This window comes from Bombina bombina, chromosome 7 (genome assembly GCF_027579735.1).
Source record: "Bombina bombina isolate aBomBom1 chromosome 7, aBomBom1.pri, whole genome shotgun sequence".
NCBI classification, from domain to species: Eukaryota; Metazoa; Chordata; class Amphibia; order Anura; family Bombinatoridae; genus Bombina; species Bombina bombina.
The window spans coordinates 458,648,894-458,674,970 of NC_069505.1; the positions used below are offsets into that span (position 1 = coordinate 458,648,894).

The window sequence follows — 26,077 nt, forward strand, 5'->3', positions numbered from 1 at the left end:
AATTGTGATGACATGTGGAGCTGCTTATTTAATTTTATTTACATATGGAGGGTGCGTGCGGCGTGCATGAGCAGACAAAGTATCGATATTTGCTATCTTCCCATCTAATTTTGCTACCCCTCTGTGTGCATGAGTGCACATATGTCACCGTATTCCACACATGCTTTACAACTTATATGGAATGTAGTGACATAATATGGACATGCACACTCAGAGGGTAGCAAAATTCAACAGAACACCTTTTGAGACAATCATATGGTGTATTTATATTTTAAAATAACAAAAGGAGTAAAGGATAATCTGAATAGGGTTGTTTTTCTATTTTTAGCAAATATTAATGGTATTTTTATGTGGCCAATTCTGAAAATAACAAAACACCCAGAAGGTGGCATTGCAGGACAAGTCATCATATTTTTTTCTTATCTGTAGACAATGTAAAAAAAAAAAAAAAAGTTTATTTTAGATCAAATTAATTAGCACAACACAAGTACTGTTTTTAGTAATGTGTCCCTGGTCTATAAGCGCAACTGTGTAGGTTTAAGATTTTAAAATTGCCACTTCATTCTACACAAACATTACACTTATAAAGTTTACATATAGAGCTCAGCAGCATAACTAGTCTCTGTAAAGTAATAGACACATTGACTAAAATAGGGATCATTCCAGGTGTTGTATTTCCCATTTGTAAGAATAGGAATTTGTGGATTCTCACTACCTTTAAAAAGAAAATTTTACATTACAATCTCAGAGTTTAATGTACATTTTACCCCTTATCTGCTGACCCAGCAGATTTAAACTATCCCCTTATTCAATCTATATGATATGAGATAAATCTACAACAAATGGTGAAAAAAATGCATATTTTATTATTTTAATAAACAAGGTTGTTGGAAAATAACACTATGGTTTTCTATAGAAATTAATAATTGAACTTCAAATGAGAAAAAAAAAATCAAAAAAATCACCACAATGCATTTTATGTAGCTAGGGGGATTTCATATTCCAGACAAGTGCTTTTGGATCCCTCTTGTATTTTTGATGTTAATGTAGGACCTCACCCTGTAAACCTATTCACCTGGTCAATTTAAATTCCAGCTAGAAAAACACTCTGTTACCTCAGTGATCACCTAACTATAATGCCATCAACAGTACCTAAATTTCATCAAATAAATAAGGGCTTTTTGTTATATTTATAACTTCAATACAAAGGGGCTCCAGATGATCACTTGGCTAGTCAAACCTATATAGGAACCCTTGTAAATGCTTGCGCAAGCTCCAAACCTGCGCACCCCAGGGGATCATATGTAGTCATCATCAGCACTAGGTATTGTGAGGGTAACAACTTTAATATGCGTTTTCTGGTGCTTAATAAGAGTTGATTTCTGAGTAAAACATTTCCCACATTTAGAACATGAATATGCTTTCTCCCCTGTATGAATTTTCTGATGGCCAATAAGAGTCGATTTCAGAGTAAAACATTTTCCACAGTCATAACATGAAAACTCTCTCTCTCCTGTATGAATTTTCTGATGGCCAATAAGAGTTGATTTCCGAGTAAAACATTTCCCACAGTCAGTACATGCAAAGGCTTTCTCTCCTGTATGAGTTTTCTGATGGTTATTAAGAGTTGATTTCAAAGTAAAACATTTCCCACAGTCAGAACATGAATATCCTTTCTCCCCTATATGAATTTTCTGATGACTATTAAGATTTGATTTCTGATTAAAACATTTCCCACAGTCAGAACATGAAAATGCTTTCTCCCCTGTATGAGTTTGTACATGATTAATAAGATTTCTTTTACGACTAAAACATTTCCCACATTCAGAACATGAAAATGCTTTCTCCCCTGTATGAATTTTTAGATGGACAATAAGATCTGATTTTGTAGTAAAACATTTCCCACATACAGAACATGAAAATCCTCTCTCTCCTGTATGAATTTTCTGATGAGCAACAAGACTTCCTTTCTGTGTAAAACATTTCTCACATATAGAACAGGAAAATGGTTTCTCTCCTGTATGACTTTTCAAATGTCTATGAAGATCCGATTTATGGGTAAAACATTTCCCACATTCAGAACATGGAAATGCTTTTTCTCCAGTATGAATTTTCTGGTGATTAATAAGAACTGATTTCAGAGTAAAACATTTCCCACATTCAGAACATGGAAATGCTTTTTCTCCTGTATGAATTTTCTGGTGACTAATAAGATGTGATTTCTGAATAAAACATTTCCCACACTCAGAACATATATTTCCAACTTGGCTACTTTGATTTTGAAGAAGATTTAAAGAAGCTTCTGCACTCCGACCATAAAGACTAGGATCATTGCAGTTTGTGAGTTCACCTGTGAATAAGAAACACAATGGGAGTACACTAAAGTAAAACAAAAAACAACCTTCATTATTGAGAAAGAGCAGCAGTTTTAAAGAAACTTTCCAATTTACAACCATTATCAAATTTTGCAGTCTTTTTATATGCACACATTCTGAGTCACAAGTTCACAGGGTATACATATACTAGTCGTCGATTGGCTGATGGATGTCACATAAAACAAAGGTCCTTACAATTGGAGAAAAAAATACATTTGCCAGAAGAAAAAAAAATCTGCTAATTTTAAATTCAGTGTTATTGCATTTTTTTATTATGCACTTGTTGAAAATTATTTTAAAAAATAAGCATCTTTGCAAACTTTAATGAATTAAAGTGCCCCTGTTTTTAAGATTATTATTTGATACTAATCTTAAATTTGTTAAAGTTTACAATCACTTTAAAGAGACCACAATACTGGTAAAACCAAAAGAGTATCAACTTGTGCCAAATTTCTAAGATAATAAAATGTATTCTTACCCGATAAATTATTTTCTTTCTTGGTAGTGAGAATCCACAACATCCTATTCTTACATATGGGACTTATTGCCTGGCCACCAGGAGGAGACAAAGACAACCCAAACAGAGAATTTAACTATCCCTTCCTTCCCTCCCAGTATTTCATAACTGATCATAGGGAAAAGTAAGTGAGATAAAAAGGGTAAAGAGGTGCAAATTAGGATTGTCCCCACCAAAAAAACAGGGAGGTTTGTGGACTCTCACTACCAAGAAAGAAATTAATGTATCACGTAAGAATACATTTTTTTTATTTTTAATAGTAGTGAGAGTCCACAAAATCCTATTCATACATATGGGAATCTATACCCAAGCTGTGGAGTTCACAAAGCATTTAGGGTGGGAATAATAGGTATGGCAGTCACCTAGTTGCTAAGCACCACCACCTGCAGAACCTTTCACCCAAATGATGCCTCAGCCGAGGTAAAAACATCAAACTGGTAAAATTTTGTGAAAGTGTGTAGACGACCAGGTAGCAGCCTTGCAGATCTGTTCATCTGAAGCCTCATTCTTAGAGACCCAAGACGTTGACACCAAACGGGTGAAATGAGCAGTAATACAAGCCTAAAGGCTGCTGACCTGACTCAAAGTAACCTATATGAATAAGATTTCTCAGCCAAGAAAACAAATAAACAGCAGTAGTCTTTTGACCCTCCATCTACCAGAAAAAAGTACAAACAAGCTAAAAGATTGACCAAAATCCTTGGTAGCATGAAGGTAAAACTTTACACAATCTGAAAGTGGTCAGGGCTTTAGGAGAACTAGGCTTAGAACAAAGACAGCACAACAATTTCCTGATTTATATTGTCCATTGACACAATCTTAGGCAGGAAACCTGACCTAGTCCTAAACACGTCCTTAACCTGGCAAAAAAACAGATAAGGAGGATCACACTGAAGAGCAGACAATTCTGTGTCTCTTCGAGCAGAAGAAACTGCCAACAAAAATAACACCTTCCAAGTTATCAACTTAATAACAAGGGAATGCATAGGCTCAAACGGGGAATGCTGTAAAACTCTCTAGGAACAAAGTAAAGACTTCAAGGAGGAGCAATAGGTTTAAAAACTGGCCTGATTCTAGCCAGAGCTTGAACAAAAGATTGAAATCAGGCAACCATGCCAACTTTCTCGTTCCTCTACTATAACTCCCACTGAAAGGCACAGTGTCCGTTCTGAGACCTCTGGTGCTGCAATCACTATTGCTCTGTGAAGGGAGTTGTAGCGGTAGTCTAGGAGGGCCACACCACCCAAAGGGAAAACCCTTCTAAACAGACCCTAATAAAGTGGAAATTAGTCACACTCCCCATATAGCAACCACACAAGTCCTCTGACCTATGCACTAGCCAAGTCCTCTGACCTAAGCACTAGCCATTTGTGAAAGAAATGAAATACAGCACTAGTGTGAACTAACCTCACATGTGCACAAACATGCATCACCCAAAATATTTTATGCAACTAGTCTGAGAAATGAGGGAATAAAATGTAAAAAGGGACTTCACTATCTGCTGCCAAGGGTATTGCAGCAGCAACAAAAATGGTCCTGCAATACTGACACTAAACACCAGGCTTGGGAACTTCCCTGCGACACCCATGGCCTGCTGAATCCCAATACTCTATTAAGAGATTAACATGGACAGCTAAACAAACTTGAGGCCAAGAACTACTGGGAGGGAATGGAAGTAGGAAGGATAGCTAAATGCTCTGTTTGGGTGTCTCTGCCTCCTCCTGGTGTCCTGGTAAAGAATTCCTATATGTAAGAATAGAATTTTGTGGACTCTCACTACCATTAGAAAGAAAACATCAAACCACCACAGTTGTATTGTATTCATTACAGTTTTCAGCAATAATTCTAAAGAAAAGAAAGACTAAACCAAATGAATAATATTTCAAAAAGAGGAAGGAGCAAATAACTGGAATCCAAAAATACAAATGGCAAAGAACCAAATCATGTATTTGGGATAAAAACAAAATGTGGGCTATTGATTTAATTTTACTTTACCAAGAATACAATGTGGGAATTATTATTTTCGATGCTTTAAAAGGTAGGTCAGCACTACACAAGTGCAGCAGGAAATACCAGCGGATTGGCAGGTTGTACATAGAGCGGTATTAGCAGCAGGTTGTACATAGAGCGGTATTAGCAGCAGGTTGTACATAGAGCGGTATTAGCAGCAGGTTGTACATAGAGCGGTATTAGCAGCAGGTTGTACATAAAGCGGTATTAGCAGCAGGTTGTACATAGAGCGGTATTAGCAGCAGGTTGTACATAGAGCGGTATTAGCAGCAGGTTGTACATAGAGCGGTATTAGCAGCAGGTTGTACATAGAGCGGTATTAGCAGCAGAAAAACTGTGAAACACTTTATAGATCACTAGATCTGGAGCAGGGCCACCCTTAGCATTTGCGGGGCCCCTAGCCCAGCCACCTTATGACCCACCCCAGTCCCAACCCAAAGTTTTCCCCGTAAAGTAGAACACACAGGTGTAAGGTTGGCCCTAACGTTGGCACAAATAAAAGTCAGGGATATAATATTAACATATAAAAAAGATGGGGCTATATTACAAGTGGAGCGTTATTTAGCACTCGAGCATAAACACTGCTAGAAGTAAGCCTTTTGCATGTGTGGGTTAGTGTGCATATTACCAGTTGAAAGTAAATTGCGCGGGAGCAAACTTCAGAAACCGCAACCGTGTCAAATTGTTCTCCCCATAGACTTCAATAGAGTGAAAATGGTGCACAAAGAGAACACTGCTTGTGAATGTTCATTATCATTGGTAGCGCTAACAACTGACACCAGGAGCTTTTTGTTTGCTCAGACGCCACTGACACTGACAGCATCTCTGTACGGGGCCCATAAAGCGGGGGGCCCCGTGCTTCTACCCCTCTCGCCCTAATCAAGGGGCGGGTCTGATCTGGAGACACCAGTTATAGAAGCACATTATAAACTCTATAAAGGAGGCTACTAAAGCAGGACTTAGTTTCTAAACAATAAATTAAATAGAAAGACTTAGTTTTTTGGGGTTTCATATCGTTTAAAGATAATTATTTTGTAATTCAGACAGAGCACAACTTGAGAAATGTTTTAGTTTATAAAAGTTGTGCAGTATTTCTCATACTGATCAGGAGAGATAATTACACCCCCTTTTTTCTGATATTGCAGAAACTGTCAGAAGATATCAAGGGATTTATAAAGTTCAGGACAACAGTATTTTCCATTTCTTTAATAAAAGAGGAAACGGAAGACAAATATTTAGATTAAACCTTTAAACACCTGTGCCCCTCATACATGTAAGACACGTACATTCACCTGTGACCGCCATACATGTAAGACACGTACACTCACCTGTGCCCCTCATACATGTAAGACACGTACACTCACCTGTGACCGCCATACATGTAAGACACGTACACTCACCTGTGCCCCTCATACATGTAAGACACGTACACTCACCTGTGACCGCCATACATGTAAGACACGTACACTCACCTGTGACCCTCATACATGTAAGACACGTACACTCACCTGTGACCCTCATACATGTAAAACACGTTCACTCACCTGTGCCCCACATACATGTAAGACACGTACACTCACCTGTGCCCCTCATACACGTACACTCATCTGTATCCCTCATACACGTAGGACATGTACACTGACCTGTATCCCTCATACATGTAGCACATGTACACTGACCTGTATCCCTCATACATGTAGCACATGTACACTGACCTGTATCCCTCATACACGTAGCACATGTACACTCACCTGTGTCCCTCATACACGTACACTCACCTGTGTCCCTCATCCACGTACACTCACCTGTGTCCCTCATACACGTAGCACATGTACACTCACCTGTGTCCCTCATCCACGTACACTCACCTGTGTCCCTCATACACGTAGCACATGTACACTCACCTGTGTCCCTCATACACGTAGCACATGTACACTCACCTGTGTCCCTCATACACGTAGCATGCGTACACTCACCTGTGTCCCTCATACACGTAGCACATGTACACTCACCTATGTCCCTCATACACGTACACTCACCTGTGTCCCTCATCCACGTAGCACACGTACACTCACCTGTGTCCCTCATACACGTAGCACATGTACACTCACCTGTATCCCTCATACACGTAGCACATGTACACTCACCTGTGTCCCTCATACACGTAGCACACGTACACTCACCTGTGTCCCTCATACACGTACTCACCTGTGTCCCTCATATACGTAGCACATGTACACTCACCTGTGTCCCTCATACACGTACACTCACCTGTGTCCCTCATACACGTAGCACACGTACACTCAACTGTGTCCCTCATAAACGTAGCACACGTACACTCACCTGTGTCCCTCATACACGTACACTCACCTGTGTCCCTCATACACGTAGCAAACGTACTCACCTGTGTCCCTCATACACGTAGCACATGTACACTCACCTGTGTCCCTCATACACGTACACTCACCTGTGTCCCTCATCCACGTAGCACATGTACACTCACCTGTGTCCCTCATACACGTACACTCACCTGTGTCCCTCATACACGTAGCACACGTACACTCAACTGTGTCCCTCACACACGTAGCACACGTACACTCACCTGTGTCCCTCATACACGTACACTCACCTGTGTCCCTCATACACGTAGCACACGTACTCACCTGTGTCCCTCATACACGTAGCACACGTACACTCACCTGTGTCCCTCATACACGTACTCACCTGTGTCCCTCATACACGTAGCACACGTACACTCACCTGTGTCCTTCATACACGTACACTCACCTGTGTCCCTCATACACGTACACTGACCTGTATCCCTCATACATGTAGCACATGTACACTCATCTGTGTCCCTCATACACGTACACTCACCTGTGTCCCTCATCCATGTAGCACGCGTACACTCACCTGTGTCCCTCATAAACTTAGCACATGTACACTCACCTGTGTCCCTCATACACGTAGCACGCGTACACTCACCTGTGTCCCTCATACATGTAGCACATGTACACTCACCTATGTCCCTCATACACGTACACTCACCTGTGTCCCTCATCCACGTAGCACGCGTACACTCACCTGTGTCCCTCATCCACGTAGCACATGTACACTCACCTGTGTCCTTCATACACGTAGCACGCGTACACTCACCTGTGTCCCTCATACACGTAGCACATGTACACTCACCTATGTCCCTCATACACGTACACTCACCTGTGTCCCTCATCCATATAGCACGCGTACACTCACCTGTGTCCCTCATACACGTAGCACATGTACACTCACCTGTGTCCTTCATACACGTAGCACGCGTACACTCACCTGTGTCCCTCATAAACGTAGCACATGTACACTCACCTATGTCCCTCATACACGTACACTCACCTGTGTCCCTCATCCACGTAGCACACGTACACTCACCTGTGTCCCTCATACACGTAGCACACGTACAATCACCTGTATCCCTCATACACGTAGCACATGTACACTCACCTGTGTCCATCATACACGTAGCACACGTACACTCACCTGTGTCCCTCATCCACGTAGCACACGTACACTCACCTGTGTCCCTCATACACGTAGCACACGTACACTCACCTGTGTCCCTCATACACGTACACTCACCTGTGTCCCTCATACACGTACTCACCTGTGTCCCTCATACACGTAGCACATGTACACTCACCTGTGTCCCTCATACACGTAGCACACGTACACTCAACTGTGTCCCTCATACACGTAGCACACGTACACAGTACAAAAAATACACAATAAAGCTGCGCTTCTCAACTCCGGCCAATAACGCTGTTTAAAATGTATCTAGCTATGTTTATGCATACATAAAAAATCAATGATGTATAAGTTCCACAAAAAAAATATTTTGTTGTAGCTCTCTAATCTGCTATAGACAATAGACAAGTAATTCAGCAGTCAGAGTGAATTCTGCAGCCCAATAAAGTAAATACAATTAGTAGCATCAAACAGAAATAGTAGCATCAAACAGAAATCTGAGGGGTAAAAATACTCCCCAGCTGCGGTGTAGTGTGTGGATGCTTCACCGGTGTAAGACGCAGGGCTGTGCTCCTGATCATAGGTGAAACTATAGAACGAAAGAAAACACAGAGCGCATCCCACTCTAAGTGTAACACTGTTTAATACAAAAACCACACAAAGCGCTAAAATAACACGTACAATGTGATAAAAAGTAGTAAGCAAAGTCACCAAGTCCTAGTATGTTGCACCGGATATTGTGGGTGTGTCGTCCGTCACCTCGTCAGCTGGACCGGGGGATACTCAAAATTCAACACCGGCGCTTCAGGAACCAGGAGAGGGTGAGAGTGCGGCCTCAACGCATTTCTTCAGGCTACGACCTGACTTTCTCAAGAGGTATATAAAACAAGTAGTTCTAGTCCCTTTTAAAAAAAAAACAGGGTTGGGCACACCTCCAAATACAGGAATTTCATTGGCTGTGTGTTAGTTCAAGACCTTGGAAGGAGGCTGGCGTTCGTGTTAGACCAGTCCAGTCATACACATAATTAAAACTGTATCGGATACATATGAATACATTTGTGAAGAAAACATATTTGATAACCAATTTGTGTTTTAAAAAGTACATAATCTACGAACACACATTTCATGAAACACACATTGTAAAAATAATAATAATACATTATATAAGAAGGAGTAGCAATTTATCTAAAAAGAAAACAAACCTATAATATTAAAAATGTATTCTGATATAATGCATGTAGGTGGGAAGCATAGTATGATTATTTAACCGTTTGCTTGCGTCTAAAATTCCTAATGAGGAAAAAGGGTTTACATCAATGTCTATTCAAGAGTCACTGAAAAGGAATGGGAAGAAAGTATAAATATAAACAGTTATATGAAATAAATAAATTCATCAGACAAATGGATAATGGGATAAACTAAGAACTTATATATTTTTCAGTATATGTTACAAAAAAAGAAAAAAGAAAGAAAAACATAATTTATGTAAGAACTTACCTGATAAATTCATTTCTTTCATATTAGCAAGAGTCCATGAGTTAGTGACGTATGGGATATACATTCCTACCAGGAGGGGCAAAGTTTCCCAAACCTCAAAATGCCTATAAATACACCCCTCACCACAACCACAATTCAGTTTAACGAATAGCCAAGAAGTGGGGTGATAAGAAAGGAGCGAAAGCATCAAAATAAGGAATTGGAATAATTGTGCTTTATACAAAAAAATCATAACCACCATAAAAAAGGGTGGGCCTCATGGACTCTTGCTAATATGAAAGAAATGAATTTATCAGGTAAGTTCTTACATAAATTATGTTTTCTTTCATGCATTTAACAAGAGTCCATGAGCTAGTGACGTATGGGATAATAAATACCCAAGATGTGGAACTTCCACGCAAGAGTCACTAGAGAGGGAGGGATAAAATAAAGACAGCCAATTCCGCTGAAAAATAATAATCCACAACCCAAAACAAAAGTTTTAATCTTAATAATGAAAAAAACTGAAATTATAAGCAGAAGAATCAAACTGAAACAGCTGCCTGAAGTACTTTTCTACCAAAAACTGCTTCAGAAGAAGAGAAAACATCAAAATGGTAGAATTTAGTAAAAGTATGCAAAGAAGACCAAGTTGCTGCTTTGCAAATCTGATCAACAGAAGCTTCATTCCTAAAAGCCCAGGAAGTAGAAACTGACCTAGTAGAATGAGCCGTAATCCTTTGAGGCGGGGACTTACCCGACTCCACATAAGCATGATGAATCAAAGACTTTAACCAAGACGCCAAAGAAATGGCGGAGGCCTTCTGACCTTTTCTGGAACCAGAAAAGATAACAAATAGACTAGAAGTCTTTCTAAAATCTTTAGTAGCTTCAACATAATATTTTAAAGCTCTTACTACATCCAAAGAATGTAAAGATCTCTCCAGAGAATTCTTAGGATTAGGACACAATGAAGGAACAACAATTTCTCTACTAATGTTGTTAGAATTCACAACCTTAGGTAAAAATTTAAATGAAGTCCGCAACACCGCCTTATCCTGATGAAAAATCAGAAAAGGAGATTCACAAGAAAGAGCAGATAACTCAAAAACTCTTCTAGCAGAAGAGATGGCCAAAAGGAACAGAACTTTCCAAGAAAGTAATTTAATATCCAGAGAATGCATAGGTTCAAACGGAGGAGCCTGTAAAGCCCTCAGAACCAAATTAAGACTCCAAGGAGGAGAGATTGACTTAATGACAGGTTTGATACGAACCAAAGCCTGCACAAAACAATGAATATCAGGAAGAATAGCAATCTTTCTGTGAAAAAGAACAGAAAGAGCAAAGATTTGTCCTTTCAAGGAACTTGCAGACAAACCTTTATCCAAACCATCCTGAAGAAACTGTAAAATTCTAGGAATTCTAAAAGAATGCCAGGAGAATTTATGAGAAGAACACCAAGAAATGTAAGTCTTCCAGACTCGATAATAAATCTTCCTAGACACAGATTTACGAGCCTGTAACATAGTATTAATTACTGAGTCAGAGAAACCTCTATGACTAAGAATCAAGCGTTCAATCTCCATACCTTCAAATTTAATGATTTGAGATCCTGATGGAAAAAAGGGCCTTGAGATAGGTCTGGTCTTAACGGAAGAGTCCAAGGTTGGCAACTGGCCATCCGAATGAGATCCACATACCAAAACCTGTGAGGCCATGCTGGAGCCACCAGCAGTACAAACGAATGTTCCATTAGAATTTTGGAAATCACTTTTGGAAGAAGAACTAGAGGCGGAAAGATATAGGCAGGATGATAATCCCAAGGAAGCGACAACGCGTCCACTGCCTCCGCCTGAGGATCCCTGGATCTGGACAGATACCTGGGAAGTTTCTTGTTTAGATGAGAGGCCATCAGATCTATTTCTGGAATTTGAACAATCTGAAGAAATACCTCTGGGTGAAGGGACCATTCGCCCGGATGTAACGTCTGGCGACTGAGATAATCCGCTTCCCAATTGTCTACACCTGGGATGTGATCCGCAGAGATTAGACAGGAGCTGGATTCCGCCCATACAAGTATCCGAGATACTTCTTTCATAGCCTGAGGACTGTGAGTCCCACCTTGATGATTGACATATGCCACGGTTGTGACATTGTCTGTCTGAAAACAAATAAACGATTCTCTCTTCAGAAGAGGCCAGAACTGAAGAGCTCTGAAAATCGCAAGGAGTTCCAAAATGTTGATTGGTAATCTCGCCTCCTGAGATTCCCAAACCCCCTGCGCTGTCAGAGATCCCCATACAGCTCCCCAACCTGACAGACTCGCATCTGTTGAGATCACAGTCCAGGTTGGACGAACAAAAGAAGCCCCTTGGACTAAACAATGGTGATCTATCCACCACGTCAGAGAGTGTCGTACATTGGGATTTAAGGATATTAATTGTGATATCTTTGTAAAATCCCTGCACCACTGGTTCAGCATACAAAGCTGAAGAGGTCGCATGTGAAAACGAGCAAAGGGGATCGCGTCCGATGCAGCAGTCATGAGACCTAGAATTTCCATGCACAAAGCTACCGAAAGGAATGATTGAGACTGAAGGTTTCGACAGGCTGAAACCAATTTCAGACGTCTCTTTTCTGTTAGAGACACGGTCATGGACACTGAATCTATTTGAAAACCCAAAAAGGTTACCTTTGTCTGAGGAATCAATGAACTCTTTGGTAAATTGATCCTCCAACCATGTCTTTGAAGAAACGACACAAGTTGATTCATATGAGATTCTGCAGAATGTGAAGACTGAGCAAGTACCAAGATATCGTCCAAATAAGGAAATACCGCAATACCCTGTTCTCTGATTACAGAGAGAAGGGCACCGAGAACCTTTGAAAAGATCCTTGGAGCTGTTGCTAGGCCAAACGGAAGGGCCACAAACTGGTAATGCTTGTCTAGAAAACATAATTTATGCTTACCTGATAAATTTATTTCTCTTGTAGTGTATCCAGTCCACGGATCATCCATTACTTGTGGGATATTCTCCTTCCCAACAGGAAGTTGCAAGAGGATCACCCACAGCAGAACTGCTATATAGCTCCTCCCCTCACTGCCATATCCAGTCATTCAACCGAAACAAGACGAGAAAGGCGAAACCATAGGGTGCAGTGTTGATTGTAGTTTAATTAAAAGTTAGACCTGCCTTAAAAGGACAGGGCGGGCCGTGGACTGGATACACTACAAGAGAAATAAATTTATCAGGTAAGCATAAATTATGTTTTCTCTTGTTAAGTGTATCCAGTCCACGGATCATCCATTACTTGTGGGATACCAATACCAAAGCTAAACTACACGGATGATGGGAGGGACAAGGCAGGAACTTAAACGGAAGGAACCACTGCCTGTAGAACCTTTCTCCCAAAAACAGCCTCCGAAGAAGCAAAAGTGTCAAATTTGTAAAATTTTGAAAAGGTGTGAAGCGAAGACCAAGTCGCAGCCTTGCAAATCTGTTCAACAGAGGCCTCATTTTTAAAGGCCCAGGTGGAAGCCACAGCTCTAGTAGAATGAGCTGTAATCCTTTCAGGGGGCTGCTGTCCAGCAGTCTCATAGGCTAAGCGTATTATGCTCTGGAGCCAAAAGGAGAGAGAGGTTGTCGAAGCTTTTTGACCTCTCCTCTGTCCAGAGTAAACGACAAACAGGGCAGATGTTTGACGAAAATCTTTAGTAGCCTGTAAGTAAAACTTCAAGGCACGGACTACGTCCAGATTATGCAAAAGACGTTCCTTCTTTGAAGAAGGATTAGGACACAATGATGGAACAACAATCTCTTGATTGATATTCCTGTTAGAAGCCACCTTAGGTAAAAACCCAGGTTTGGTACGCAGAACTACCTTGTCTGAATGAAAAATCAGATAAGGAGAATCACAATGTAAGGCAGATAACTCAGAGACTCTTCGAGCCGAGGAAATAGCCATCAAAAACAGAACTTTCCAAGATAAAAGTTTAATATCAATGGAATGAAGGGGTTCAAACGGAACTCCCTGAAGAACTTTAAGAACCAAGTTTAAGCTCCACGGGGGAGTAACAGTTTTAAACACAGGCTTAATCCTAACCAAAGCCTGACAAAATGCCTGGATGTCTGGAACTTCTGCCAGACGCTTGTGCAAAAGAATAGACAGAGCAGAGATCTGTCCTTTTAAAGAACTAGCTGATAAGCCTTTGTCCAAACCCTCTTGGAGAAAGGACAATATCCTAGGAATCCTAACCTTACTCCATGAGTAACTCTTGGATTCACACCAATAAAGATATTTATGCCATATCTTATGGTAGATTTTCCTGGTGACAGGCTTCCGAGCCTGTATTAAGGTATCAATGACTGACTCGGAGAAGACACGCCTTGATAGAATCAAGCGTTCAATCTCCATGCAGTCAGTCTCAGAGAAATTAGATTTGGATGATTGAAAGGACCTTGTATTAGAAGGTCCTGCCTCAGAGGCAGAGTCCATGGTGGAAGAGATGACATGTCCACTAGGTCTGCATACCAGGTCCTGCGTGGCCACGCAGGCGCTATCAGAATCACTGATGCTCTCTCCTGCTTGATTTTGGCAATCAGTCGAGGGAGCAGAGGAAACGGTGGAAACACATAGGCCCGGTTGAAGAACCAAGGAGCTGCTAGAGCATCTATCAGCGTTGCTCCCGGGTCCCTGGACCTGGATCCGTAACAAGGAAGCTTGGCGTTCTGGCGAGACGCCATGAGATCCAGTTCTGGTTTGCCCCAACGATGGATCAGTTGAGCTAACACCTCCGGATGGAGTTCCCACTCCCCCGGATGAAAAGTCTGACGACTTAGAAAATCCGCCTCCCAGTTCTCTACGCCTGGGATGTGGATCGCTGACAGGTGGCAAGAGTGAGACTCTGCCCAGCGAATTATCTTTGAGACTTCTAACATCGCTAGGGAACTCCTGGTTCCCCCTTGATGGTTGATGTAAGCCACAGTCGTGATGTTGTCTGACTGAAATCTGATGAACCTCAGTGTTGCTAACTGAGGCCAAGCTAGAAGAGCATTGAATATTGCTCTTAACTCCAGAATATTTATTGGGAGGAGTTTCTCCTCCTGAGTCCACGATCCCTGAGCCTTCAGGGAGTTCCAGACTGCGCCCCAACCTAGAAGGCTGGCATCTGTTACAATCGTCCAATCTGGCCTGCGAAAGGTCATACCCTTGGACAGATGGACCCGAGAAAGCCACCAGAGAAGAGAATCTCTGGTCTCTTGATCCAGATTTAGTAGAGGGGACAAATCTGAGTAATCCCCATTCCACTGACTTAGCATGAATAATTGCAGCGGTCTGAGATGCAGGCGCGCAAATGGCACTATGTCCATTGCCGCTACCATTAAGCCGATTACTTCCATGCACTGAGCCACTGACGGGCGTGGAATGGAATGAAGGACACGGCAAGCATTTAGAAGTTTTGATAACCTGGACTCCGTCAGGTAAATTTTCATCTCTACAGAATCTATAAAAGAGTCCCTAGGAAGGAGACTCTTTTGAGTGGTGATAGAGAACTCTTTTCCACGTTCACTTTCCACCCATGCGACCTCAGAAATGCCAGAACTATCTCTGTATGAGACTTGGCAATTTGAAAGCTTGACGCCTGTATCAGGATGTTGTCTAGATACGGAGCCACCGCTATGCCTCGCGGTCTTAGAACCGCCAGAAGTGAGCCCAGAACCTTTGTAAAAATTCTCGGGCAGTGGCCAACCCGAAGGGAAGAGCTACAAATTGGTAATGCCTGTCTAGAAAGGCAAACCTTAGGAACCGATGATGATCTTTGTGAATCGGTATGTGAAGGTAGGCATCCTTTAAGTCCACTGTGGTCATGTACTGACCCTCTTGGATCATGGGTAGGATGGTCCGAATAGTTTCCATTTTGAATGATGGAACTGAGGAATTTGTTTAATATCTTTAGATCCAAGATTGGTCTGAAGGTTCCCTCTTTCTTGGGAACCACAAACAGATTTGAATAAAATCCCTGTCCTTGTTCCGTCCGCGGAACTGGATGGATCACTCCCATTACTAGGAGGTATTGCACACAGCTTAGGAATGCCTCTTTCTTTATCTGGTTTGCTAATAACCTTGAAAGATGAAATCTCCCTTGTGGAGGAGAAGCTTTGAAGTCCAGAAGATATCCCTGAGATATGATCTCCAACGCCCAGGGATCCTGAACATCTCTTGCCCACGCCTGGGCGAAGAGAGAAAGTCTGCCCCCCACTAGATCCGTTTCCAGATAGGGGGCCGTTGCTTCATGCTGTCTTGGGGGCAGCAGCAGGCTTTCTGGCCTGCTTGCCCTTGTTCCAGGACTGGTTAGGTTTCCAGGCCTGTATGAGCAACAGTTCCCTCTTGTTTTGAAGCGGAGGAAGTTGATGCTGCTCCTGCCTTGAAATTTCGAAAGGCACGAAAATTAGACTGTTTGGCCTTTGATTTGGCCCTGTCCTGGGGAAGGGTATGACCCTTGCCTCCAGTAATGTCAGCAATAATTTCCTTCAAGCCAGGCCCGAATAAGGTCTGCCCCTTGAAAGGAATGTTGAGTAATTTAGACTTTGAAGTCACGTCAGCTGACCAGGATTTAAGCCATAGCGCCCTACGCGCCTGGATGGTGAATCCGGAATTCTTAGCCGTTAGTTTAGTCAAATGAACAATGGCATCAGAAACAAATGAGTTAGCTAGCTTAAGCGTTCTAAGCTTGTCAATAATTTCATTCAATGGAGCTGTCTGGATGGCCTCTTCCAGGGCCTCAAACCAGAATGCCGCCGCAGCAGTGACAGGCGCAATGCATGCAAGGGGCTGTAAAATAAAACCTTGTTGAATAAACATTTTCTTAAGGTAACCCTCCAATTTTTTATCCATTGGATCTGAAAAAGCACAACTGTCCTCAACTGGGATAGTGGTACGCTTTGCTAAAGTAGAAACTTCTCCCTCCACCTTAGGGACCGTCTGCCATAAGTCCCGTGTAGTGGCGTCTATTGGAAACATTTTTCTAAATATAGGAGGTGGGGAAAAGGGCACACCGGGTCTATCCCACTCCTTGCTAATAATTTCTGTAAGCCTTTTAGGTATAGGAAAAACGTCAGTACACACCGGCACCGCATAGTATCTATCCAGCCTACACAATTTCTCTGGAATTGCAACTGTGTTACAGTCATTCAGAGCAGCTAATACCTCCCCAAGCAATACACGGAGGTTCTCAAGCTTAAATTTAAAATTAGAAATCTCTGAATCAGGTTTCCCCAAGTCAGAGATGTCACCCACAGACTGAAGCTCTCCGTCCTCATGTTCTGCATACTGTGACGCAGTATCAGACATGGCTCTAACAGCATTTGCGCGCTCTGTATCTCTCCTAACCCCAAAGCTATCGCGCTTGCCTCTTAATTCAGGCAATCTAGATAATACCTCTGACAGGGTATTATTCATGATTGCAGCCATGTCCTGCAAGGTAATCGCTATGGGCGTCCCTGATGTAATTGGCGCCATATTAGCGTGCGTCCCCTGAGCGGGAGGCGAAGGGTCTGACACGTGGGGAGAGTTAGTCGGCATAACTTCCCCCTCGACAGAACCCTCTGGTGATAATTCTTTTATAGATAAAGACTGATCTTTACTGTTTAAGGTGAAATCAATACATTTAGTACACATTCTCCTATGGGGCTCCACCATGGCTTTCAAACATAATGAACAAGTAGGTTCCTCTGTGTCAGACATGTTTAAACAGACTAGCAATGTGTCAGGCTCTGTCAATTTATCAGCAACCTACAACAACTAGAGAGATAAAGGTGTTACAAAAAACTGACCTCAGCTGCTGAGATGTGAAAATTGGGTTTTGTTTCTGGGAGATGTGAGGGGAACAGATAAAACACCTAGATGGTGTTCTGATACCCATATACAACCAGAGTGTTAATATACTGGTTCACCAGTGAACTTTGGCTACATTAAGATAATTTAAGACCTTTGTAGTATAGTTTACTGGAAGAACCTTAAAAATTCAGTAACAAAAATTAGAGTTAAAATATGCCACTTAGTAAGAGACTTTAGCTGATCAAGTTAACTTAGATAGGAACGTTTTAGGCAAGGATTTATAAGGAGTAGAAGTTAGTATACGTATATGTACATTTTATTACCTTGTCCCCTTAGTTTGGATTATGGATAGAACTTCGGTAGTCAAATGGGCAGTGGAACAAAGCCCTGACGGTAGCGGAGCAGGAGCAGCAGCTAGCAATGTCCGTTGATCTGTGAAGCTGGCGTGTGACGTCACCGCGGAAGGATACGAGGTCCGGTCGTCTTAGGTGGAAGTAGTTCTGTGCGAAGATCCGACACAGGAAGTTCAGGCAGCAAGGTAGTGCTTACACAGAGAGCGCTGCTGAAGAGTAGTTTTGATTTAGATAAGGATAACTTGATCCAAAGAGAGTTGATAATTTCCTATACATCAAATGCAAGGCAGAGGCTGGATATAATGTAGGCACAATAATACCAAGCAAAAGAAAAAGGGCTGCTGGGAATTTATAGGGAGTGAACATGACCTTAATTGAAATTTAAAGGTACAAGTCAGAAAAAAAAAAAAAAGGAAAGTAAGTCCGGTTGGCAGAATGACATCCTGACACAATGAGACTAGCAAGCTTGGAAAACACTTTAAAACAAGTTTACAAGCAATATAAAAAAACCTTACTGCGCCTTTAAGAAACACAAATTTTCCCAAATTTTGAAATAACAGTAAAAAAATGCAGTTACACTAACGAAATTTTTACAGTGTATGTAATAAGTTAGCAGAGCATTGCACCCACTTGCAAATGGATGATTAACCCCTTAATACCAAAAACGGAATAACAAATGACAAAAACGTTTTTTAAACAGTCACAACAACTGCCACAGCTCTACTGTGGCTTTTTACCTCCCTCAATACGACTTTTGAAGCCTTTTGAGCCCTTCAGAAAAGTCCTGGATCATGCAGGAAGAAGCTGGATGTCTGTGTCTGTAATTTTTGCTGTGCAAAAAAAACGCCAAAATAGGCCCCTCCCACTCATATTACAACAGTGGGAAGCCTCAGGGAACTGTTTCTAGGCAAAATTCAAGCCAGCCATGTGGAAAAAACTAGGCCTCAATAAGTTTTATCACCAAACATATGTAAAAAACGATTAAACATGCCAGCAAACGTTTTAAAATACACTTTTATAAGAGTATGTATCTCTATTAATAAGCCTGATACCAGTCGCTATCACTGCATTTAAGGCTTTACTTACATTATTTCGGTATCAGCAGCATTTTCTAGCAAATTCCATCCCTAGAAAAATATTTTAACTGCACATACCTTATTACAGGAAAACCTGCACGCTATTCCCCCTCTGAAGTTACCTCACTCCTCAGAATATGTGAGAACAGCAAAGGATCTTAGTTACTTCTGCTAAGATCATAGAAAACGCAGGCAGATTCTTCTTCTAAATACTGCCTGAGATAAACAGTACACTCCGGTACCATTTAAAAATAACAAACTTTTGATTGAAGAAATAAAACTAAGTATAAAACACCACAGTCCTCTTACGACCTCCATCTTAGTTGAGAGTTGCAAGAGAATGACTGGATATGGCAGTGAGGGGAGGAGCTATATAGCAGCTCTGCTGTGGGTGATCCTCTTGCAACTTCCTGTTGGGAAGGAGAATATCCCACAAGTAATGGATGATCCGTGGACTGGATACACTTAACAAGAGAAAAGAGAATCTCAGAAACTGATAATGAGCTGGATGAATTGGAATATGAAGGTATGCATCCTGTAAATCTATTGTGGACATATAATGCCCTTGCTGAACAAAAGGCAGAATAGTCCTTATAGTTACCATTTTGAATGTTGGTATCCTTACATAACGATTCAATATTTTTAGATCCAGAACTGGTCTGAAGGAATTTTCCTTCTTTGGTACAATGAATAGATTTGAGTAAAACCCCAGACCCTGTTCCAGAACTGGAACTGGCACAATTACCCCAGCCAACTCTAGATCTGAAACACATTTCAGAAACGCCTGAGCCTTCACTGGGTTTATTGGAATGCGAGAGAGAAAAAATCTTCTCGCAGGCGGCCTTACCTTGTTCTGAATCCAAAGACTGTGAATCGAATTGATCCAAATATCTTTGAAAAATCGTAACCTGCCCCCTACCAGCTGTGCTGGAATGAGGGCCGCACCTTCATGTGGACTTGGGAGCTGGCTTTGACTTTCTAAAAGGCTTGGATTTATTCCAGACTGGAGAAGGTTTCCAAACAGAAACCGTTCCTTTAGGGGAAGGGTCAGGCTTCTGTTCCTTATTCTGACGAAAGGAACGAAAACGATTAGCAGCCCTGTATATACCTTTAGATTTTTTGTCCTGAGGCAAAAAGGTTCCTTTCCACCCAGTAACAGTTGAAATAATAGAATCCAACTGAGAACCAAATAATTTATTACCTTGGAAAGAAAGAGAAAGCAAAGTTGACTTAGAAGTCATATCTGCATTCCAAGTTTTAAGCCATAAAGCTCTTCTAGCTAAAATAGCTAAAGACATATACCTGACATCAATTCTAATGATATCAAAGATGGCATCACAAATAAAGTTATTAGCATGTTGAAGAAGTTTAACAATGCTATGAGTATTATGGTCTGACACTTGTTGCGCTAAAGCCTCCAACCAGAAAGTTGAAGCTGCAGCAACATCAGCCAAAGAAATAGCAGGTCTAAGAAGATTACCTGAACATAAATAAGCTCTCCTTAGAAAGGATTCAAGTTTCCTATCTAAAGGATCCTTAAAGGAAGTACTATCCGCCGTAGGAATAGTAGTACGTTTAGCAAGAGTAGAGATAGCCCCATCAACTTTAGGGATTTTGTCCCAAAACTCTAATCTATCAGATGGCACAGGGTACAATTTCTTAAACCTTTGAGAAGGAGTAAATGAAGTACCCAGATTATTCCATTCCCTAGAAATTACTTCAGAAATAGCATCAGGGACAGGAAAAACTTCTGGAATAACTATATGAGGTTTGAAAACCGAATTTAAACGCTTAGTAGATTTAGTATCAAGAGGACTAGACTCCTCCATATCTAATGTGATTAACACTTCTTTAAGTAAAGAACGAATAAATTCCATTTTAAATAAATATGAAGATTTATCAGTGTCAATATCTGAGACAGAATCTTCTGAACCAGATAGATCCTCATCAGAAACAGACAAGTCAGAATGATGACGGTCACTTAAAAATTCATCTGAAATATGAGAAGTTTTAAAAGACCTTTTATGTTTACTGGAAGGAGGAATAACAGACAGAGCCTTCCTAATAGATTTAGAAACAAATTCTTTTACATTAACAGGAACATCCTGAGTATTAGATGTTGAGGGAACAACAACAGGTAATGGATTATTACTAATGGAAATACTATCTGCATTAGCAAGTTTATCATGACATTCATCACAAACTACAGCCGGAGGAACAGTTACCACAAGTTTACAACAAATGCACTTAACTTTGGTAGAACCAGCATCAGGCAGCGTCTTTCCAGAAGTAGATTCTGATCCAGGGTCAAGTTGAGACATCTTGCAATATGTAATAGAAAAAACAACATATAAAGCAAAATTATCAAATTCCTTAAATGACAGTTTCAGGAATGGGAAAAAATGCCAATGAACAAGCCTCTATCAACCAGAAGCAATGAAAAATGAGACTGAAATAATGTGAAAAAAAGGTGGAGACAAGAATGACGCCCACATTTTTTGGCGCCAAAATGACGCCCACATTATTGGCGTTAACGCCTATATTTTTTGGCGCTAAGTATGACGCCACATCAGGTGACGCTGAAAAAAATAACGCCCACATTTTTGCCGCAAAAAAAAAGTCTGACACAAAAAACGTCAAAAAAATGACGTAACCACGAACAACTTCCGGCGTCAATTAGGGCGCCGGAAATGACAAAATCAACTTCTGGCGTCAATTAGGGCGCCGGAAATGACAAAATATTTGCGCAAAAAAAGTCAGCGCCAAAAATGACGCAATAAATTGAAGCATTTTCAGCCCCTGCGAGCCTAACAGCCCGCAGGGAAAAAAGTCAATTGAAAAACTTTTAAGGTAAGAAAAAATAATCATTCATATGCATTATCCCAAATAATGAAACTGACTGTCTGAAATAAGGAATACTGATCACCCTGAATCATGGCAAATATAAGTTTAAACACATATATTTAGAACTTTATAAATAAAGTGCCCAACCATAGCTTAAGAGTGTCATAATAAAATAAGACTTACTTACCCCAAGACACTCATCTACATATAGTAGATAGCCAAACCAGTACTGAAACGAGAATCAGTAGAGGTAATGGTATATAAGAGTATATCGTCGATCTGAAAAGGGAGGTAGGAGAAGAAATCTCTACGACCGATAACAGAGAACCTATGAAATAGATCCTGTAGAAGGAGACCATGGTATTCAAATAGGCAATACTCTCTTCACATCCCTCTGACATTCACTGCACTCTGAGAGGAAAACCGGGCTCCAGCCTGCTGCGAAGCGCATATCAATGAAGAATCTAGCACAAACTTACTTCACCACCTCCACGGGAGGCAAAGTTTGTAAAACTGAATTATGGGTGTGGTGAGGGGTGTATTTATAGGCATTTTGAGGTTTGGGAAACTTTGCCCCTCCTGGTAGGAATGTATATCCCATACGTCACTAGCTCATGGACTCTTGCTAATTACATGAAAGAAAACAAGATTGCTCCAGAAGCAAATTCATTATATTTAATTAAAATTTACATAAAAGCTTGTAGGTCAAGGTCAATGTTAAGACCTTTCGTACTAACTGTATTAAGAGATTGGAGTTCGTGAATCCAATAGGTTTCATGTTGTCTCAAACTCCTGAGTCTATTTTTGCAACTATTGGGAGCAATCCAATACCATAATTCTCAATCCTGTATGGTTGGCATTATGATGATTAAGAAAATGGTTAGGGACACTGTGGTTGCCCACTTTGTTCTTAATATTATTTATATGTTCGCTAAACCGATTTTTTAATAAGTCTTTTGGTGTGCCCAATATAAATACATTGGCACTCGCACATCAGGAGGTATACTACAAAAGTTGATTTGCAAGAAAATTTATATTTTATTTTATATGATTTTGAACCGTTCACATCGTTAAAAGTATCACCTCTGATGATGCAACTGCACATATTGCAGTTCTTTATTCCACAGGGCCAAGTGCCATAGGTTCTACTAAGCCAGTGTTTATTATCTGTTGGAATCGATTTTTGTATCTCTTTGAATTTAGAAGGTGCTAGTAAATTTTTTAAGTCCTTATTTTTTCTGAAGGTAACTGTTGGTCTTTCTGGTAGGACCTTACCTAGTATGGGATCTAAAGTCAGTACTTTCCAATGTTGTTTAAGGATGTTCTCTATTTCCCTACAGCCCTGACTGTATGTAGTAATGAATCTAATATTATCCTTGTCCCCTGGATCATGTTGCATTTTCTTTTTCTTATTTGTGTCTAGCATGGTCTCCCTATTCATGTTTGCTACTTTGTTCTTAACGTTAACTAGGAGGGCTGGATCATATCCCTTTTCTTGGAACCTATTGTCCAGGACTGCGGATTCGATGAGAAAATTCTCAAAGTGGGTGCAATTTCTGCGTATTCGTTGATACTGCCCTAGTGGAAAGTTCTTTTTCCATCTTGGCAGAAATCCACTTTTAGCGTTAAGAAAACCATTTTTATCCGTGGGTTTTCTATAGTTTTGGACTGAGATTTTACTGTCTTTGTCAACAAATAATACTAGATCTAAGAATTCTATCCGTTCCCTTTCCATTTTACTGGTAAATTTTAGGTTCATATTGTTATTGTTGATATATTCAATAAAGTTGGCGACCTGTTCCTCCTTGCCTCTCCAAATAATAATCACATTGTCTATGTATCTGAAATACTTAAACAGTTGGCAACTAAAGGGATTGTTGGACCAAATTAATTTATTTTCAAAGAAATTCATAAATAAATTGGCATACGATGGGGCAAAAGTCGTCCCCATCGCAGTACCCTGTTGTTGTAAATAAAATTGTGAATTGAACTCGAAATAATTGTGTTTTAAAATAAAATCTATGCTCTTCAAAATAAAATCCACCTGTATAGATGGGAGATCACTATCGAGCAGGCTATTTTCTACTGCTTTGGTACCAAGTTCATGTGGGATGCAGGTGTATAATGATGTGACATTGCATGTCAGCCATACATAATCCTGCTCCCTTTTTAGACCTTCAAAAAACATAATTTATGTAAGAACTTACCTGATAAATTCATTTCTTTCATATTAGCAAGAGTCCATGAGCTAGTGACGTATGGGATATACATTCCTACCAGGAGGGGCAAAGTTTCCCAAACCTCAAAATGCATATAAATACACCCCTCACCACACCCACAATTCAGTTTAACGAATAGCCAAGAAGTGGGGTGATAAGAAAAAAGTGCGAAAGCATATAAAATAAGGAATTGGAATAATTGTGCTTTATACAAAAAAATCATAACCACCCCAAAAAAAGGGCGTGCCTCATGGACTCTTGCTAATATGAAAGAAATGAATTTATCAGGTAAGTTCTTACATAAATTATGTTTTCTTTCATGTAATTAGCAAGAGTCCATGAGCTAGTGACGTATGGGATAATGATTACCCAAGATGTGGATCTTTCCACACAAGAGTCACTAGAGAGGGAGGGATAAAATAAAGACAGCCAATTCCTGCTGAAAATAATCCACACCCAAAATAAAGTTTAATGAAAAACATAAACAGAAGATTCAAACTGAAACCGCTGCCTGAAGTACTTTTCTACCAAAAACTGCTTCAGAAGAAGAAAATACATCAAATGGTAGAATTTAGTAAAAGTATGCAAAGAGGACCAAGTTGCTGCTTTGCAAATCTGATCAACCGAAGCTTCATTCCTAAACGCCCAGGAAGTAGAAACTGACCTAGTAGAATGAGCTGTAATTCTCTGAGGCGGAGTTTTACCCGACTCAACATAGGCAAGATGAATTAAAGATTTCAACCAAGATGCCAAAGAAATGGCAGAAGCTTTCTGGCCTTTTCTAGAACCGGAAAAGATAACAAATAGACTAGAAGTCTTTCTGAAAGATTTAGTAGCTTCAACATAATATTTCAAAGCTCTAACAACATCCAAAGAATGCAACGATTAGAATTAGAATTCTTAGGATTAGGACAATTTCTCTACTAATGTTGTTGGAATTCACAACTTTAGGTAAAAATTCAAAAGAAGTTCGCAACACCGCCTTATCCTGATGAAAAATCAGAAAAGGAGACTCACAAGAAAGAGCAGATAATTCAGAGACTCTTCTGGCAGAAGAGATCGCCAAAAGGAACAAAACTTTCCAAGAAAGTAATTTAATGTCCAATGAATGCATACGTTCAAACGGAGGAGCTTGAAGAGCCCCCAGAACCAAATTCAAACTCCAAGGAGGAGAAATTGACTTAATGACAGGTTTTATACGAACCAAAGCTTGTACAAAACAATGAATATCAGGAAGAATAGCAATCTTTCTATGAAAAAGAACAGAAAGAGCAGAGATTTGTCCTTTCAAGGAACTTGCGGACAAACCTTTATCTAAACCATCCTGAAGAAACTGTAAAATTCTCGGAATTCTAAAAGAATGCCAAGAAAAATGATGAGAAATACACCAAGAAATATAAGTCTTCCAGACTCTATAATATATCTCTCTAGATACAGATTTACGAGCCTGTAACATAGTATTAATCACAGCGTCAGAGAAACCTCTCTGACGAAGAATCAGGCGTTCAATCTCCATACCTTTAAATTTAAGGATTTCAGATCCTGATGGAAAAAAGGACCTTGTGACAGAAGGTCTGGTCTTAACGGAAGAGTCCACGGTTGGCAAGAGGCCATCCGGACAAGATCCGCATACCAAAACCTGTGAGGCCATGCCGGAGCTACCAGCAGAACAAACGAGCATTCCTTCAGAATCTTGGAGATTACTCTTGGAAGAAGAACTAGAGGCGGAAAGATATAGGCAGGATGATACTTCCAAGGAAGTGATAATGCATCCACTGCCTCCGCCTGAGGATCCCGGGATCTGGACAGATACCTGGGAAGTTTCTTGTTTAGATGGGACGCCATCAAA

The 26,077-nt window shown here is 40.6% G+C and overlaps 1 protein-coding gene across 1 annotated transcript in view; it reads right to left on the reverse strand.

Moving 5' to 3' along the window:
• Nucleotides 1-846: 846 nt before the first annotated feature.
• LOC128666716 (oocyte zinc finger protein XlCOF6.1-like) overlaps nucleotides 847-26,077 on the reverse strand; it is an 81,862-nt gene continuing 56,631 nt past the window's right edge. Inside the window, exon 6 of the mRNA XM_053721460.1 lies at nucleotides 847-2,350. Within this exon, the coding sequence (XP_053577435.1) occupies nucleotides 1,299-2,350 (1,052 nt within the window). The 3' untranslated portion in view covers nucleotides 847-1,298. The remainder of the gene's footprint in view (nucleotides 2,351-26,077) is intronic.